The sequence below is a fragment of the Tachyglossus aculeatus genome, chromosome 9 (assembly GCF_015852505.1).
Source record: "Tachyglossus aculeatus isolate mTacAcu1 chromosome 9, mTacAcu1.pri, whole genome shotgun sequence".
Taxonomy (NCBI): Eukaryota; Metazoa; Chordata; class Mammalia; order Monotremata; family Tachyglossidae; genus Tachyglossus; species Tachyglossus aculeatus.
In genome coordinates, this window is record NC_052074.1 from 59,038,622 (window position 1) to 59,055,883 (window position 17,262).

Sequence of the window (17,262 nt, forward strand, 5' to 3'; positions counted from 1 at the left end):
GGCTTCCGTCCCCTTCATTCCACGGAAACTGCGCTCTCAAAGGTCACCAATGACCTCCTGCTTGCCAAATCCAACGGCTCATACTCTGTCCTAATTCTCCTCGACCTCTCAGCTGCCTTTGACACTGTGGACCACCCCCTTCTCCTCCACACGTTATCTGACCTTGGCTTCACAGACTCCGTCCTCTCCTGGTTCTCCTCTTATCTCTCCGGTCGTTCTTTCTCAGTCTCTTTTGCAGGCTCCTCCTCCCCCTCCCATCCTCTTACTGTGGGGGTTCCCCAAGGTTCAGTGCTTGGTCCCCTTCTGTTCTCAATATACACTCACTCCCTTGGTGACCTCATTCGCTCCCACGGCTTCAACTATCACCTCTACGCTGATGACACCCAGATCTACATCTCTGCCCCTGCTCTCTCCCCCCTCCCTCCAGGCTCGCATCTCCTCCTGCCTTCAGGACATCTCCATCTGGATGTCCGCCCGCCACCTAAAGCTCAACATGTCGAAGACTGAGCTCCTTGTCTTCCCTCCCAAACCTTGTCCTCTCCCTGACTTTCCCATCTCTGTTGATGGCACTACCATCCTTCCCGTCTCACAAGCCCGCAACCTTGGTGTCATCCTCGACTCCGCTCTCTCATTCACCCCTCACATCCAAGCCGTCACCAAAACCTGCCGGTCTCAGCTCCGCAACATTGCCAAGATCCTCCCTTTCCTCTCCATCCAAACCGCTACCCTGCTAATTCAAGCTCTCATCCTATCCCGTCTGGACTACTGCACCAGCCTTCTCTCTGATCTCCCATCCTCGTGTCTCTCTCCACTTCAATCCATACTTCATGCTGCTGCCCGGATTATCTTTGTCCAGAAACGCTCTGGACATATTACTCCCCTCCTCAAAAACCTCCAATGGCTACCGATCAATCTGCGCATCAGGCAGAAACTCCTCACCCTGGGCTTCAAGGCTCTCCATCCCCTCGCCCCCTCCTACCTCACCTCCCTTCTCTCCTTCTCCAGCCCAGCCCGCACCCTCCGCTCCTCCACCACTAATCTCCTCACCGTACCTCACTCTCGCCTGTCCCGCCATCGACCCCCGGCCCACGTCATCCCCCGGGCCTGGAATGCCCTCCCTCTGCCCATCCGCCAAGCTAGCTCTCTTCCTCCCTTCAAGGCCCTGCTGAGAGCTCACCTCCTCCAGGAGGCCTTCCCAGACTGAGCCCCTTCTTTCCTTTCCCCCTCGTCCCCCTCTCCATCCCCCCGTCTTACCTCCTTCCCTTCCCCACAGCACCTGTATATATGTATATATGGTTGTACATATTTATTACTCTATTTATTTATTTATTTATTTATTTTACCTGTACATTTCTATCCTACTTATTTTATTTTGTTGGTATGTTTGGTTCTGTTCTCTGTCTCCCCCTTTTAGACTGTGAGCCCACTGTTGGGTAGGGACTGTCTCTATGTGATGCCAATTTGTACTTACCAAGCGCTTAGTACAGTGCTCTGCACATAGTAAGCGCTCAATAAATATGATTGATTGATTGATTGATTGATTGATAGAAACGATTGTACGTACAGCTGTTTACCGTTAGATACATAAGCGGAGGAAAATCCGAATGCAGTGTCAATCAGTCCATGGTATTTGTTGAGTACTTACTGTGTGCAGAGTATTGTACACTTGGGAGAGTACAATACAACAATATAAATGGGTGCAAACGGCTAAAAGGGAGTGAGTAACTTACTAACATTAACAGGGAAGAGGACTGTAAGCTTGTGGGCTGGAAAGGTGACTGCTAATTCTGTTGTACTGTACTCTCCCAAGCGCTTAATACATAGTAAGGACTGAATACATACCACTGATTGATTGATTGAAGGGGAGTTTAGGATCCTTGGCAAAAGCAACCATCCCAACACAGGGTGTTAGTATCAACGATTAGGGGAAGCACCATGATCTAACCGGCTAGAGTGAGGGCCCGGGAGTCAGAGGACCTGGGTTCTAATCTCGGCTCTGACACTTGCCTGCTGTGTGACCTTGGGCAAGTCACTTAACTTCTCTGTGCTTCAGTTCCCTTATTTGCAGAATGAGGATTCAACACCTGCTCTCCCTCCTCCTTAGGCTGTGAGTCCCATATTGGACCTGATTATGTTGTATCTATCCCAGTGCTTAGTACGATGCTTGGTGCACAATAAGCACTTGACAACAACCCGCTGTTGTGTGGGGACCGTCTCTATATGTTGCCAACTTGTACTTCCCAATAGTACAGTGCTCTGCACACAGTAAGCGCTCAATAAATACGATTGAATGAATGAATGAACAACAGCTGCAATTATTATTATCATTATTATTGTAATGATTTGGGGGAATGATGGTTTATTCTGACCTAGGGTTCTGCGGGGGTGCTTGTTTTGAATGGGATCTATATGCAGGGAAAGAGAGATTATTATGTTGAACGTGGGCAAGAAGTTTTACAGAAGGAAGGGAACTGGTCTACAAACCTAAAGAAATCTACCTTTCCCTGGGTAACCACTCTTCCAGTTTCCCCACCTTTGGACTCCCAGTTTGATCTTACAAAACAAAATTGAATAAAAGAACTTGTACGAGGGATTTGGGAAAGACACTAAGAGAAAAAGAATTGAGAGCCATCTTTCTGGAAAACAATATCCCTGACTAGAGATGAAGTACAGTAGATCAAACAGCAGTATGACCTAGTGGATCGAGCACGGGACTGGGAATCGGGTTCTGATCCCGGCTATCCTTAAACAAGTCACTCAGCTTCTCTGTGCCTCACTTTCCTCAACTGCAAAATGGGGATTCAATACCTGTTTTCCCTCCTACTTGACTGTGACCCCATGTTGGAGAGACTGTATCTGGCCTGATTCACTTATGTCTACTCCAGCACTTAGAACAGTGCTTGACACAGAGTAAGCACTTAACAAACGCCATTTTAAAAAAATCCAATAATCAGTGGTATTTATTGAGCATTTACTGTGTGAAGAGCACTGTATTAAGCATTTGGAAGAATAGAATAGAGTTGGTAGGCACAATGTCTGTCCTCAAGGAGCTTACAGATCTTCCTTCCAGCCCTATAAATCCATAAAGTGAGGCTCCTAAATGCCACCAATCTGCTAACCGAAGTGTGATGAACAACCATTCTTCCTAAAGACTTCTGAACCCAGGAGAAAACTGTTGAGCCAGACCCCGTATCAGCTCCACATGTCGGATCCATTCTTTAATACTTCCTAGGTTGAGAGCTGGGAAGGGAATGAGCATTGACGTCTCCCTGGGAAGGTCAGATCACAGTCTGGTGTTAGTCATTCTGGCATATACCGTTAAGGTATTCTTCTGTATTTCCCTGAGGTGATTCAGCTACTAGGATTGCAATACAGTGCTCTTAAGCGAATTAATAGAACCTGAGAGAAGCAGTGTGGCTCAGTGGAAAAAGCACGGGCTTAGGAGTCAGAGGTCCTGGGTTCAAATTCTGCTCCATCACTTGTCAGCTGGGTGACTTTGGGCCAGTCACTTAACTTCTCTGTGCCTCAGTTATCTCATCTGTAAAATGGGGATTAAGACTAAGCCCCACGTGGGACAACCTGTTCACCTTGTAAATTCCCCAGCACTTAGAACAGTGCTCTGCACATAGTAAGCGCTTAATAAATGCCATTATTATTATTATTATTATTTTAAAACCCATCATTGCCATGATGTAGATATGTTAGCTCGGATCAGCCTCCCTCACCTCCCCGCCACCCCCTACCTCCTCTTCCGAATGGAGCCAGTAAACTTAATCTATATCAAGACCACATGAGAAAAAACTAAAAAAAAACAGTCATGGTAGTCATGCTACCAAAGTCTTTGCCCTTTTGCATAAGAGCTACAGTAAACATGGTGGCAAGGGGCTCCCAGAGCACTTGTACTTCCCAGGCGCTTAGTACAGTGCTCTGCACACAGTAAATGCTCAATAAATACGATTGAATAAATGAATGAATAGTGTAGTGGATAGAGTGTGGTCCTGAGAGTCAGAAGGTCGTGAATTCTAATCCCAGTTCTGCCATTTGTCTGGCCATGTGACCTCGGGCATGTCGCCTCACTTCTCTGTGCCTCAGTTACCTCATCTGTAAAACGGGTATTGAGACTGTGAGCCCCACGTGGGACAGGGATTTGTCTCCAACCTGGTTTGCTTGTATCCCCCCCAGAGCTTAGTTCAGTGCCTGGCACGTAGTAAGTGCTTGACAAATGCCACAACTGTCATTATTATTATCACGTTGAACTTGGATGAAAGATCACAAAATTATTTTCCTACCTCAAAGAGTCACTGATCAGCATTGTCGAATGTTTTCCCATCGAGCCTATTTAAGAGTTGAGCAACGCCTGTTGAGAGAGTTCATAGCACTAAGTCACATAATCAATCAATCAATCGTATTGATAGAGCTCTGATGGGCAGTGGAGAATGGGATTTTGTGCTTGGGAGAGTATGAATGAATTAGTGGTCATGGCCTCCAATCGCTGACAATCTAGTGGAAAAAACAGGCACTAAACTCAGATACAGAAAGGAGGAAGAGGAAAAAGCAGCGTGGCTCAGCGGAAAAGAGCGTGGGCTTTGGAGTCAGAGATCATGGGTTCAAATGCCGGCTCCGCCAAATGTCAGCTGTGTGACTTTGGGCAAGTCACTTCTCTGTGCCTCGGTTACCTCATCTGTAAAATAGGGATGAAGACTGTGAACCCCATGTGGGACAACCTGATCACCTTGTAACCTCCCCAGCACTTAGAACAGTGCTTTGCACACAGTAAGCGCTTAATAAATGCCATCATTATTATTATAGAAACATTAGGTAAACTTCTGCCACAATTAAATAGCCAGAGCCAGCTTGTAGTGGTGTGCTGATCTTCCATCTAAGCATCGGCTCTGTGTGCCAAGTCCCCTTTGAAGCTTCAGGAAATACAATAACTCTTCCAAGTCCCCCAAACACTTGTTTATTCGGAAAGGGATGAAGCCAGGGTAGATACCAAGGGAGGAATCAAAAAGGATGCTACCCTTTGTACCTAATTTACCACCAGGTTTAGACATATGTGAGAATTAAATTCATTCATTTATTCATACAATCGTATGAATACTCTGCACTTACTGTGTGCAGAGCTCTGTACTAAGCGCTTGGGAAGTACAAGTTGGCAACATAGAGAGATGGTCCCTACCCAACAGTGGGCTCACAGTCTAGAAGAATTCAGTGGACTACTCTTCTCTCCAGATTTTGCAGATAAATATCAACTCGTAGACATCCGGACGGTTTCCCAACCCATTCTTTCACCTCTCACATAAAATGAAAGTGTGGTCTCAAAGAAGCTGGGAACACAGGTGGAGAACAGCAGAATCAGGCTCAGGATTCAAGGCCACGACACATAGTAAGCACTTCGCAAGTACCATTATTATTATGTGGGTGATGATGGTTTTTGTAATGCACTTACTGTGTGCCAAGCACTGTACCAAGCCCCCTCTCTAGACTATAAGCTTGTTATGATCAGGAAGCATGTCTGTTAATTCTGTTGTATTGAACTCTCCCAGGTGCTTAGTACAGTGCTGTGCAGATAATAAACACACAATAAATACACTGATTGAGCGATTGGGGTAGATACAAGATTATCGGGTTGGAATCAGTTCCTGTCCCATATGGGGTTCACTGTCTAAGGGGGAACAGGTACCGATTCCTCATTTTACAGATGAGGAAACCGGGGCCCAGAGAAGCTAAGTGATTGCCCAAATTCAGGCAGCAGGCAAGTGTCAGGGCCAGAATTAAAACCCAGGTCCTCTGACTCCCAGGACCATGATCTTTCTGCTAGCCCAGGCTGCTTATCTCAGCTTTTTAGCCATCATTTTCTTCCAGTGTGTCTCCACAGTGTTACTTCTAAAGCTTCGGGTTATGAGCATTCAGTGCTAAATCTGCACTCATTCTCCATGAGCCATGGACCAGGGTTCTCCTTGGAGTTCAGGGTAAATTGTGTGTAGAATCAATGAACACTGTCTTCCATTTAGGAAGCGGATGAAAAAAGAATGTGCACGTTGGGATCTCAGAGACAGTTGGCAGAAGAGTGAATTCCTCAGACAAGCACTGTTGTCTTTGAGTTTCCAGAGGGAGACTTATGGGAAACCGTTAGAGGAAAACAGTTGCTCAGGAAGAAAATTTGGAAAATTCAGATCTTCTTGATTCAAAAGGAAGCAGCGTAGCTTAGGGAAAAGAGCCCGGGCGCGGGAGTCGGATTCTAATCCTGGGTTCTAATCGTTGTTCTGCCAATTGCTTGTTGTGTCCCTGGGCAGGTCACTTAACTTCACCCTACCTCAGTCACCGTATCTGTAAAATGGGGATAAGATACCTGTTCTCCCTCCAACTTAGGCTGTGAGCTCCATGTGGGACAAGGACTGTGTCCAATCTGATAGACTTGTATCTACCCCAGCCCTTAGAGCACATAGTAAGTGCTTAACAAATACCATCAGTACTATTATTGTTATTGCTAATTATTTTAACATGCAATACTGGACACTGGAGCAGTCCAGTCCTCTGAATACCATTACCCTGACTAAAATGCAGGAAAGAGGGCACCGAATATATAAAAAGGGACGTGAAAGGTGTGCCTTCATAATAGGGCAGTGCTCACTAACCCTGAGGAACTTACCAATTATTTGATGGCTGCTGTTCCGTATAGGGACACAAAGGACGGATCGGATGTGGAAGCCGGAAAACTGGTCGGCCTGGGAAATCGAAAACAAAAACGAACATTAGTCCCTTCTGAAATATGTAGTGACAGAGTTCTAGGACCTTCCACTAAAAAGAACAGCTAGGGGGAATCAGGAGACCTGGGGTTGAATCCCAGTCTTATAGCGTGGCCTTGGGCAAGTCACTTTACCTCTATGGGCCACAGTTTCCTCATACGTAAAGTGGGGACAAGATAAACCGTGAGCTGCAGAGAAGATGGGAACGGGATCCAATCTCATACCTTCGAATCTACCCCAAGATCTTGCACATCTTTAAGTGTCTATAAATGCCATAATTAAGAGGCTTTTCTTTAATGTGACTGATTTGATCATCCTTTCCTAGACATTAATTTTAATCCCTTCCTTTAAAGCCACCAGAGAAGGCCCTGCTTCATTAAATGCCATCCCCTGTCCTTCTGTCGTAACAGTTTTCTTCACAAAATCCAGAATTTTCACGCCAAATGGGACCAGGCTTTAAGACCTTCACCAAGAAAGAGTGAATAACATGTCCAAAGCAGGGCTCCCGCACAGTACAGTAGTTTGGCTTCTGAGACAGGCAGACAAGCAACCTTGTAACAGACTTGGGTCAAAGCCACATGGTTTTACAATCTCAATGCAGGTTCAGCAATTGGAAACTTTTCACTCTGATCTAAAATGGTCACACTCACCTATATTCATTCATTCAATCATATTTATTGAGCACTTACTGTGTGCAGAGCACTGTACTAAGTGCTTGGGAAGTACAAGTCGGCAACATATAGAGACGGTCCCTACCCAACAACGGGCTCACAGTCTAGAAATGAAACAGTCTAGGCATGAAATAGCAACATGGGCAGAGTGGAAAGAACACAGGCTTGGAGGTCAGAGGACCTAGCTCCTAATCCCTGCTCTACCACTTGTCTGCTGTGTGGCCTTGGGCGAGTCACTTCACTTCTCTGGCCTCAGTTTCCTCGTCTGTAAAATGGGGATTGAGACAGTGAGCCCCATTTAGGACAGGGACTGTTTCCAACCCAGTTATCTTGTATCTACCCCAGGACTTGATATATTGCCTGGTACATAGTAAATGCTTAACGAATGCCAGAATTATGACTATTATTATTATTAAAGAGAAAGGGAGGGAGAAAGTAGAGGTTGTCTCCTTGTGGGCAGCCATCAGAGCTGAGGTTAAACTGAGAAAGGAGGGTTAAACTGAGGGAGGAGGGATGCAAGAAGAGAGGGAAAGGAGTGGTGAGGAAATGGAGGAGGGAAATAGGAAGGCCTGAAGCCAGCCGGACAGTTAGGGGAGTGGAGGATCAATCAATCAGTCAATTTATTGATAATGATCGTAATCGCTAAGCGCTTACTATGTGCCAAGCACTGTTCTAAGCGCTGGGGAAGATACAAGGTAACCAGCTTGTCCCACGTGGGGCTCACAGTCTTGATTCCCATTTTACAGCTGAGCTAACTGAGGCCCAGAGAAGTGAAGTGACTTGCCCAAAGTCACATGACTTCCCAAGCGCTTGGTACAGTACTCTGCACGCAGTAAGCGCTCAATAAATACGATTGATGATGATGACTCCCAGGCCCGTGCCCCAACACCAAGCAGCAGACAAATGGCAGCAAACCTTGTGACTCCCAGGCCCATGCCCCATCCCTATGCAGCAGAAACCTTGTGACTACCTTTTAGACAGTGAGCCCACTGTTGGGTAGGGACTGTCTCTATATGTTGCCAGCTTGTACATCCCCAGCGCTTAGTACAGTGCTCTGCACACAGTAAGCGCTCAATAAATACGATTGTTGATGATGACTCCCAGGCCCGTGCCCTAACCCCATGCAGCAGACAAATGGCAGCAAACCTTGTGACTCCCAGGCCCATGCCCCGTCCCTATGCCGCAGAAACCTTGTGACTACCTTTTAGACTGTGAGCCCACTGTTGGGTAGGGACTGTCTCTAAATGTTGCCAACTTGTACTTCTCAAGCGCTTAGTACAGTGCTCTGCACACAGTAAGCGCTCAATAAATACGATTGATGATGATGACTACCTGGCCTGTGCCCCAACCCTATGCAGCAGACAAATGGCAGCAAACCTTGTGACTCCCAGGCCCATGACCCGTCCCTATGCAGCAGAAACCTTGTGACTACCTTTTAGACAGTGAGCCCACTGTTGGGTAGGGACTGTCTCTATATGTTGCCAGCTTGTACATCCCCAGCGCTTAGTACAGTGCTCTGCACACAGTAAGCGCTCAATAAATACGATTGATGATGATGACTACCTGGCCTGTGCCCCAACCCTATGCAGCAGACAAATGGCAGCAAACCTTGTGACACCCAGGCCCATGCCCCGTCCCTATGCAGCAGAAACCTTGTGACTACATTTTAGACTGTGAGCCCACTGTTGGGTAGGGACTGTCTCTAAATGCTGCCAACTTGTACTTCCCAAGCGCTTAGTACAGTGCTCTGCACGCAGTAAGCGCTCAATAAATACGATTGATGATGATGACTACCTGGCCTGTGCCCCAACCCTATGCAGCAGACAAATGGCAGCAAACCTTGTGACTCCCAGGCCCATGCCCCATCCCTATGCAGCAGAAACCTTGTGACTACATTTTAGACTGTGAGCCCACTGTTGGGTAGGGACTGTCTCTATATGTTGCCAACTTGTACATCCCCAGCGCTTAGTACAGTGCTGTGCACACAGTAAGCGCTCAATTAATACGATTGTTGATGATGACTCCCAGGCCCGTGCCCTAACCCCATGCAGCAGACAAATGGCAGCAAACCTTGCGACTCCCAGGCCCATGCCCCGTCCCTATGCCGCAGAAACCTTGTGACTACCTTTTAGACTGTGAGCCCACTGTTGGGTAGGGACTGTCTCTAGATGTTGCCACCTTGTACTTCCCAAGCGCTTAGTACAGTGCTCTGCACGCAGTAAGCGCTCAATAAATACGATTGATGATGATGACTACCTGGCCCGTGCCCCAACCCTATGCAGCAGACAAATGGCAGCAAACCTTGTGACACCCAGGCACATGCCCCGTCCCTATGCAGCAGAAACCTTGAGACTACCTTTTAGACTGTGAGCCCACTGTTGGGTAGGGACTGTCTCTATATGTTGCCAACTTGTACATCCCCAGCGCTTAGTACAGTGCTGTGCACACAGTAAGCGCTCAATTAATACGATTGTTGATGATGACTCCCAGGCCCGTGCCCTAACCCCATGCAGCAGACAAATGGCAGCAAACCTTGCGACTCCCAGGCCCATGCCCCGTCCCTATGCCGCAGAAACCTTGTGACTACCTTTTAGACTGTGAGCCCACTGTTGGGTAGGGACTGTCTCTAGATGTTGCCACCTTGTACTTCCCAAGCGCTTAGTACAGTGCTCTGCACGCAGTAAGCGCTCAATAAATACGATTGATGATGATGACTACCTGGCCCGTGCCCCAACCCTATGCAGCAGACAAATGGCAGCAAACCTTGTGACACCCAGGCACATGCCCCGTCCCTATGCAGCAGAAACCTTGAGACTACCTTTTAGACTGTGAGCCCACTGTTGGGTAGGGACTGTCTCTAAATGTTGCCAACTTGTACTTCCCAAGCGGTTAGTACAGTGCTCTGCACACAGTAAGCGCTCAATAAATACGATTGAAGATGATGACTACCTGGCCCGTGCCCCAACCCTATGCAGCAGACAAATGGCAGCAAACCTTGTGACACCCAGGCCCATGCCCCGTCCCTATGCAGCAGAAACCTTGAGACTACCTTTTAGACTGTGAGCCCACTGTTGGGTAGGGACTGTCTCTATATGTTGCCAACTTGTACTTCCCAAGCGCTTAGTACAGTGCTCTGCACACAGAAAGCACTCAATAAATACGATTGATGATGATGACTACCAGGCCCGTGCCCTAACCCCATGCAGCAGACAAATGGCAGCAAACCTTGTGACTCCCAGGCCCATGCCCCGTCCCTATGCAGCAGAAACCTTGTGACTACCTTTTAGACTGTGAGCCCACTGTTGGGTAGGGACTGTCTCTATATGTTGCCAACTTGTACTTCCCAAGCGCTTAGTACAGTGCTCTGCACACAGTAAGCGCTCAATAAATACGATTGATGATGATGACTACCTGGCCCGTGCCCCAACCCTATGCAGCAGACAAATGGCAGCAAACCTTGTGACTCCCAGGCCCATGCCCCGTCCCTATGCAGCAGAAACCTTGAGACTACCTTTTAGACTGTGAGCCCACTGTTGGGTAGGGACTGTCTCTAAATGTTGCCAACTTGTACTTCCCAAGCGCTTAGTACAGTGCTCTGCACGCAGTAAGCGCTCAGTAAATACGATTGATGATGATGACTACCTGGCCTGTGCCCCAACCCTATGCAGCAGACAAATGGCAGCAAACCTTGTGACTCCCAGGCCCATGCCCCGTCCCTATGCAGCAGACACCTTGTGACTACCTTTTAGACTGTGAGCCCACTGTTGGGTAGGGACTGTCTCTATATGTTGCCAACTTGTACATCCCCAGCGCTTAGTACAGTGCTCTGCACACAGTAAGCGCTCAATAAATACGATTGATGATGATGACTACCTGGCCTGTGCCCAAACCCTATGCAGCAGACAAATGGCAGCAAACCTTGTGACTCCCAGGCCCATGCCCCGTCCCTATGCCGCAGAAACCTTGTGACTACCTTTTAGACTGTGAGCCCACTGTTGGGTAGGGACTGTCTCTAAATGTTGATAACTTGTACTTCCCAAGCGCTTAGTACAGTGCTCTGCACGCAGTAAGCGCTCAATAAATACGATTGATGATGATGACTACCTGGCCTGTGCCCCAACCCTATGCAGCAGACAAATGGCAGCAAACCTTGTGACTCCCAGGCCCATGCCCCGTCCCTATGCAGCAGAAACCTTGTGACTACATTTCTAGACTGTGAGCCCACTGTTGGGTAGGGACTCTCTCTATATGTTGCCAACTTGTACTTCCCAAGCGCTTAGTACAGTGCTCTGCACACAGTAAGCGCTCAATAAATACGATTGATGATGATGACTACCTGGCCTGTGCCCCAACCCTATGCAGCAGACAAATGGCAGCAAACCTTGTGACTCCCAGGCCCATGCCCCGTCCCTATGCCGCAGAAACCTTGTGACTACCTTTTAGACTGTGAGCCCACTGTTGGGTAGGGACTGTCTCTATATGTTGCCAACTTGTACTTCCCAAGCGCCTAGTACAGTGCTCTGCACACAGAAAGCGCTCAATAAATACGATTGATGATGATGACTACCTGGCCTGTGCCCCAACCCTATGCAGCAGACAAATGGCAGCAAACCTTGTGACTCCCAGGCCCATGCCCCGTCCCTATGCCGCAGAAACCTTGTGACTACCTTTTAGACTGTGAGCCCACTGTTGGGTAGGAACTGTCTCTAAATGTTGCCAACTTGTACTTCCCAAGCGCTTAGTACAGTGCTCTGCACACAGTAAGCGCTCAATAAATACGATTGATGATGATGATGATGACTACCTGGCCTGTGCCCCAACCCTATGCAGCAGACAAATGGCAGCAAACCTTGTGACTCCCAGGCCCATGCCCCGTCCCTATGCCGCAGAAACCTTGTGACTACCTTTTAGACTGTGAGCCCACTGTTGGGTAGGGACTGTCTCTAAATGTTGCCAACTTGTACTTCCCAAGCGCTTAGTACAGTGCTCTGCACACAGTAAGCGCTCAATAAATGCGATTGATGATGATGACTACCTGGCCTGTGCCCCAACCCTATGCAGCAGACAAATGGCAGCAAACCTTGTGACTCCCAGGCCCATGCCCCGTCCCTATGCGGCAGAAACCTTGTGACTACCTTTTAGACTGTGAGCCCACTGTTGGGTAGGGACTGTCTCTAAATGTTGCCAACTTGTACTTCCCAAGCGCTTAGTACAGTGCTCTGCACACAGTAAGCGCTCAATAAATACGATTGATGATGATGATGATGATGATCTTGGCCTCCCTTTATTGTACTTTCCCAAGTACTTAGTACAGTGTTTCTGCACAGAACAGGTGCTCACTAAATACCACTGATTGACTGACTCAAGGACTTGAAAGAAATTGGAAAAAGCAGCAAAGTCACATTGAGCAAAAAGGTGTCTTTTTTGTTTGCTGTTTCTTTCTGCTGGAGGTACTCCCTAGGTTTGTTTTTTCTTTTGACAAATGATCAAACTGGTGACAGTAGATTGTGAAACCGCAACACTCAAAACACCTCTTACTTCAGAGTCAAAGCGAGGATCTTGGAACTCATCACTGATGTTCACTGGAAGGCCTGTGGATGCCACAAGTTCAACAATGCTATTATTGGTTAGCCAGTCTGAATAAGGGGATTTTTCCATGCTGTCTTTGAAACTATCATAAAGACACAGCAAGGGCCAAAAAAAAAAAAAGCACACAATCAGTCTTGTTCGAAAACATACCAGAGAACATCACAATCTGCATGGGCACATTCACATTAACCGAACAATTATCTATGAACATTAAGGGAACGCTAAGTGGCATTAGTCACACAACAATAGCCTGATGATTAGTGAAATGGGCAACCTCTGAAGATCTTATTTTTAATGTTAGTGTGACATTCTCCCGCTCGCTGGTTATAAAATGCAGGCTCGTTTTAAAAATGTCTTGTTCGACTCTATCGTTTGACACACAACAAATGCAAACTTATCTGGCAGGACATATAGCACATATATCTCATGGAAAATGCCTAATATGATGAAGTAGATACTGAGAAACTTCATGGCCTAGTAGAAAGAGCATGGGCTGGGAGTCAGAAGACCTGGGTTCTAATCCCAGCTCCACCACGTGTCATTCGTGTGACCTTGGGCAAGTCACTTAATTTCTCTGCACCTCAGTTACCTCATCTGTAAAATGCAGATCAAATCTTGCTCTCTCCTACATAGACTGTGAACCCCATGAAGAACAGGAACTAACTCGTATCTACCCCAGTGCGTAGCACAGTGCTTGACACATAAGTGCTTTACAAATACCATAAAAAAAAATTGGACAGTATTAACAGTTGACAGCTAGACCAGAGAATTCAAGCCTCGAAGTAATTATTTTTTGGTCTGAATGATCCTGTTTGGCTGCTTACATTGAGCAAATTAGCTGATCGCTGTCAAAATCGCCACCTCGGTTGGTGCTACTGAAATAATAATAATAATAACGACATTTGTTAAGTGCTTACTGTGTTCAGAGCACTGTTCTAAGTGCTGGGCACTGTTCTAAATGCTGGGTACAATCTCTGTCAATCCCCTGTATCGTAAAAGCTCCCAAACCCAAGTTCTGCATATCCCCACATTCAAATATCCAAACTTTTTAGGCCAACCCGTATTACCCTGGTAGAGCCAGCCTTCTCCATACTGAGTTCTCTGCATATAGTAATGATGGCATTTGTTAAATGCTTACTATCAATCAATCAATCAATCATATTTATTGAGCGCTTACTGTGTGCAGAGCACTGTACTAAGCACTTGGGAAGTACAAGTTGGCAACTTATAGAGACAGTCCCTACCCAACAGTGGGCTCACAGTCTAAGAGGGGGAGACGTCCCAAGCATTGTTCTAAGCACTGGGGAAGATACAAATTAACCAGTTTGGACACAGTCCCTGTCCCATCTGGGGCTCACAGTCCAAGTCGGAGGGAGTAGGATTTAATCCCCATTTTACAGATGAGGTAACTGAGGCCCAAAGAAGTCAGTGACTTGCTCAAGGTCGCAAAGCAAACAGTGGCAAAGCCAGCCCTGGAAACTGAAATCCCTGGGTGGAGATAAGTGCCCTGGGAAAAATTAGTGCCATATGTGTCTACCAAAATAATTCCTGGGCCAAAAGACCATCAGCTTTTATTGGGTAAGAATATACCATGTCTCAACTTATTGTATTTTTTTCCAATCAATCAATCAATCAATCAATCAATCGTATTTATTGAGCGCTTACTGTGTGCAGAGCACTGTACTAAGCGGTTGGGAAGTACAAGTTGGCAACATATAGAGACAGTCCCTACCCAACAGTGGGCTCACAGTCTAGAAGACTAAGCATATTTCACTTCAAATGGATTGAGAGTCAGTTTCTCATTCCCTTGTTTAGTTCTTCCATATGTGGAATTGCAGTTGTCTTCCGAGTTCAGATACTCAGGAGGGGCTGGGTCAGCTGGTGTGGAAATCAGAGTCAGGGCAGAGCATCAAGACATTATCCCCCTTTTAGACTGTGAGCCCACTGTTGGGTAGGGACTGTCTCTATATGTTGCCAATTTGTACTTCCCAAGCGCTTAGTACAGTGCTCTGCACATAGTAAGTGCTCAATAAATACGATTGATGATAATGCAGCCCTCCTCAAGGTGGGTCTAGATGTGTGGCTTCAAGAGTTGAAGAGCTGGGAGGTCCTTAGCTAAACCATGAGGCAGGGGTTGCGGGGGGAATAATAATAATAATGTTGGTATTTGTTAAGTGCTTACTATGTGACAAGCACTGTTCTAAGCGCTGGGGTAGATACAAGATAATCAGGTTGTCCCACGTGGGGCTCACAGTCTTCATCCCCATTTTCCAGATGAGGGAACTGAGGCCCAGAGAAGTTAAGTGACTTGCCCAAGGTCACACAGCTGACAAGCGGCGGAGCCGGGATTTGAACCCACGCCCTCTGACTCCAAAGCCCGGGCTCTTTCCACTGAGCCACGCTGCTTCATGGAAGAGGGCATAACCATCCCTCACAGAAGCTAGTTCATCTGAAGCACGTGGAAGGCCAGTCTGCTTATTCGAAAACTAAAGACTAGGTTCATGAGAAGACTGTAAATTTGTTGTGGGCAGGGAATGTGTCTACCAGTTCTTTTACATTGTACTCTCCCAAGCGTTTAGTACAGTGCTCTAGACTGTAAGCTTGTCCTCTAGACTTTAAGCTCATTGTGGACAAGGAAGGTGTCAACAAACTCCCTTATAGTGTATTCTCCCAAAGGTTTAGTACAGTGCTCTGGACTGTAAACTTGTGTGGGGGCAAGGAACGTGTCTGTTTATTGGTACACTGTACTCTTCTATGTACTTAGTACAGTGCTTTGCACATGGTAAATGCTCAATAAATACGATTGAATTAATGAATGAATGAATTGGTAAATCTGCCAGGAAGAAGAATCTTTAAATCCAAAGGTAGAAACTAAGATTTCATTAAGGCCATCCAGCTCATTTCTACTGGGATTCAAAGCAAAGGTTGGGGGAAAAAAGACACTGAGCAGAATTAATGCCCTGAGTATAATCTTAGTGTAATATTTACTGAATGCTTATTTTGTAAGGGCTTGGGAGAGTACAATACAGTAGAGTTGGTAAGATTGGTATTAGTAGAACAAAGTTATTACTTTTGTTTGTTTGGTTGGGGGGAAAAAGACACTGAGCAGAATTGATGCCCTGAGTATAATCTTAGTATAATATTTACTGAATGCTTATTTTGTGCAGAGTACTGCACTAAGGGCTTGGGAGAGTACAATACAGTAGACTTGGCAAGATTAGTATTAGTAGAACAAAGTTATTATTTTTGTTTGGTTGGTTGGGGGAAAAAGACACTGAGCAGAATTGATGCCCTTAGTATAATCTTAGTATAATATTTACTGAATGCTTATTTTGTGCAGAGTACTGCACTAAGTGCTTGGGAGAGTACAATACAGTAGAGTTGGTAAGATTGGTATTAGTAGAACAAAGTTATTATTTTTGTTTGGTTGGTTGGGGGGAAAAAGACACTGAGCAGAATTGATGCCCTTAGTATAATCTTAGTATAATATTTACTGAATGCTTATTTTATGCAGAGTACTGCACTAAGGGCTTGGGAGAGTACAATACAGTAGAGTTGGCAAGATTGGTATTAGTTAGTAGAACAAAGTTATTATTTTTGTTTGGTTGGTTGGGGGAAAAAAGACACTGAGCAGAATTGATGCCCTTGGTATAATCTTGGTATAATATTTACTGAATGCTTATTTTGTGCAGAGTACTGCACTAAGGGTTTGGGAGAGTGCAATACAGTAGAGTTGGTAAGATTGGTATTAGTAGAACAAAGTTATTATTTTTGTTTGGTTGGGGGAAAAAGACACTGAGCAGAATTGATGCCCTTAGTATAATCTTAGTATAATATTTACTGAATGCTTATTTTGTGCAGAGTACTGCACCAAGGGTTTGGGAAAGTACAATACAGTAGAGTTGGTAAGATTGGTATTAGTAGAACAAAGTTATTATTTTTGTTTGTTTGTTTTACACCGTGACTCTGAAATCTGAACAGGCCACCAGCAAAGAAGAGGACCAGGTCATTCAGGTTGGAGTAGCAACCCAAGTCAGCAGTCCTGGGTGACATATTCCTCTCTCAGATATCTCTGTCATTCTGACACCAGCTTGCGGGGATGCTGACGAAGCCACCGCCTCCCCCAGCTTCAGCTCACTGATCTGTAAAATGAGAATAATGAGCTTGGCCGCCCCTTGCTTTATGGCTGGCTTACGAGTCAGGATTCTCATCAGAAACGAGGTTTGAAACACTCAAACAAAGGCCGCCCCTCA

At 46.2% G+C, this 17,262-nt stretch overlaps 1 protein-coding gene across 1 annotated transcript in view; it reads right to left on the reverse strand.

Moving 5' to 3' along the window:
* Positions 1 to 17,262, reverse strand: part of PDE11A (phosphodiesterase 11A) — a 113,978-nt gene that overhangs the window by 88,355 nt on the left and 8,361 nt on the right. Inside the window, 3 exon segments of the mRNA XM_038751899.1 lie at positions 4,290 to 4,357; positions 6,653 to 6,728; positions 12,959 to 13,095. Coding sequence (XP_038607827.1) covers positions 4,290 to 4,357; positions 6,653 to 6,728; positions 12,959 to 13,095 — 281 coding nt within the window.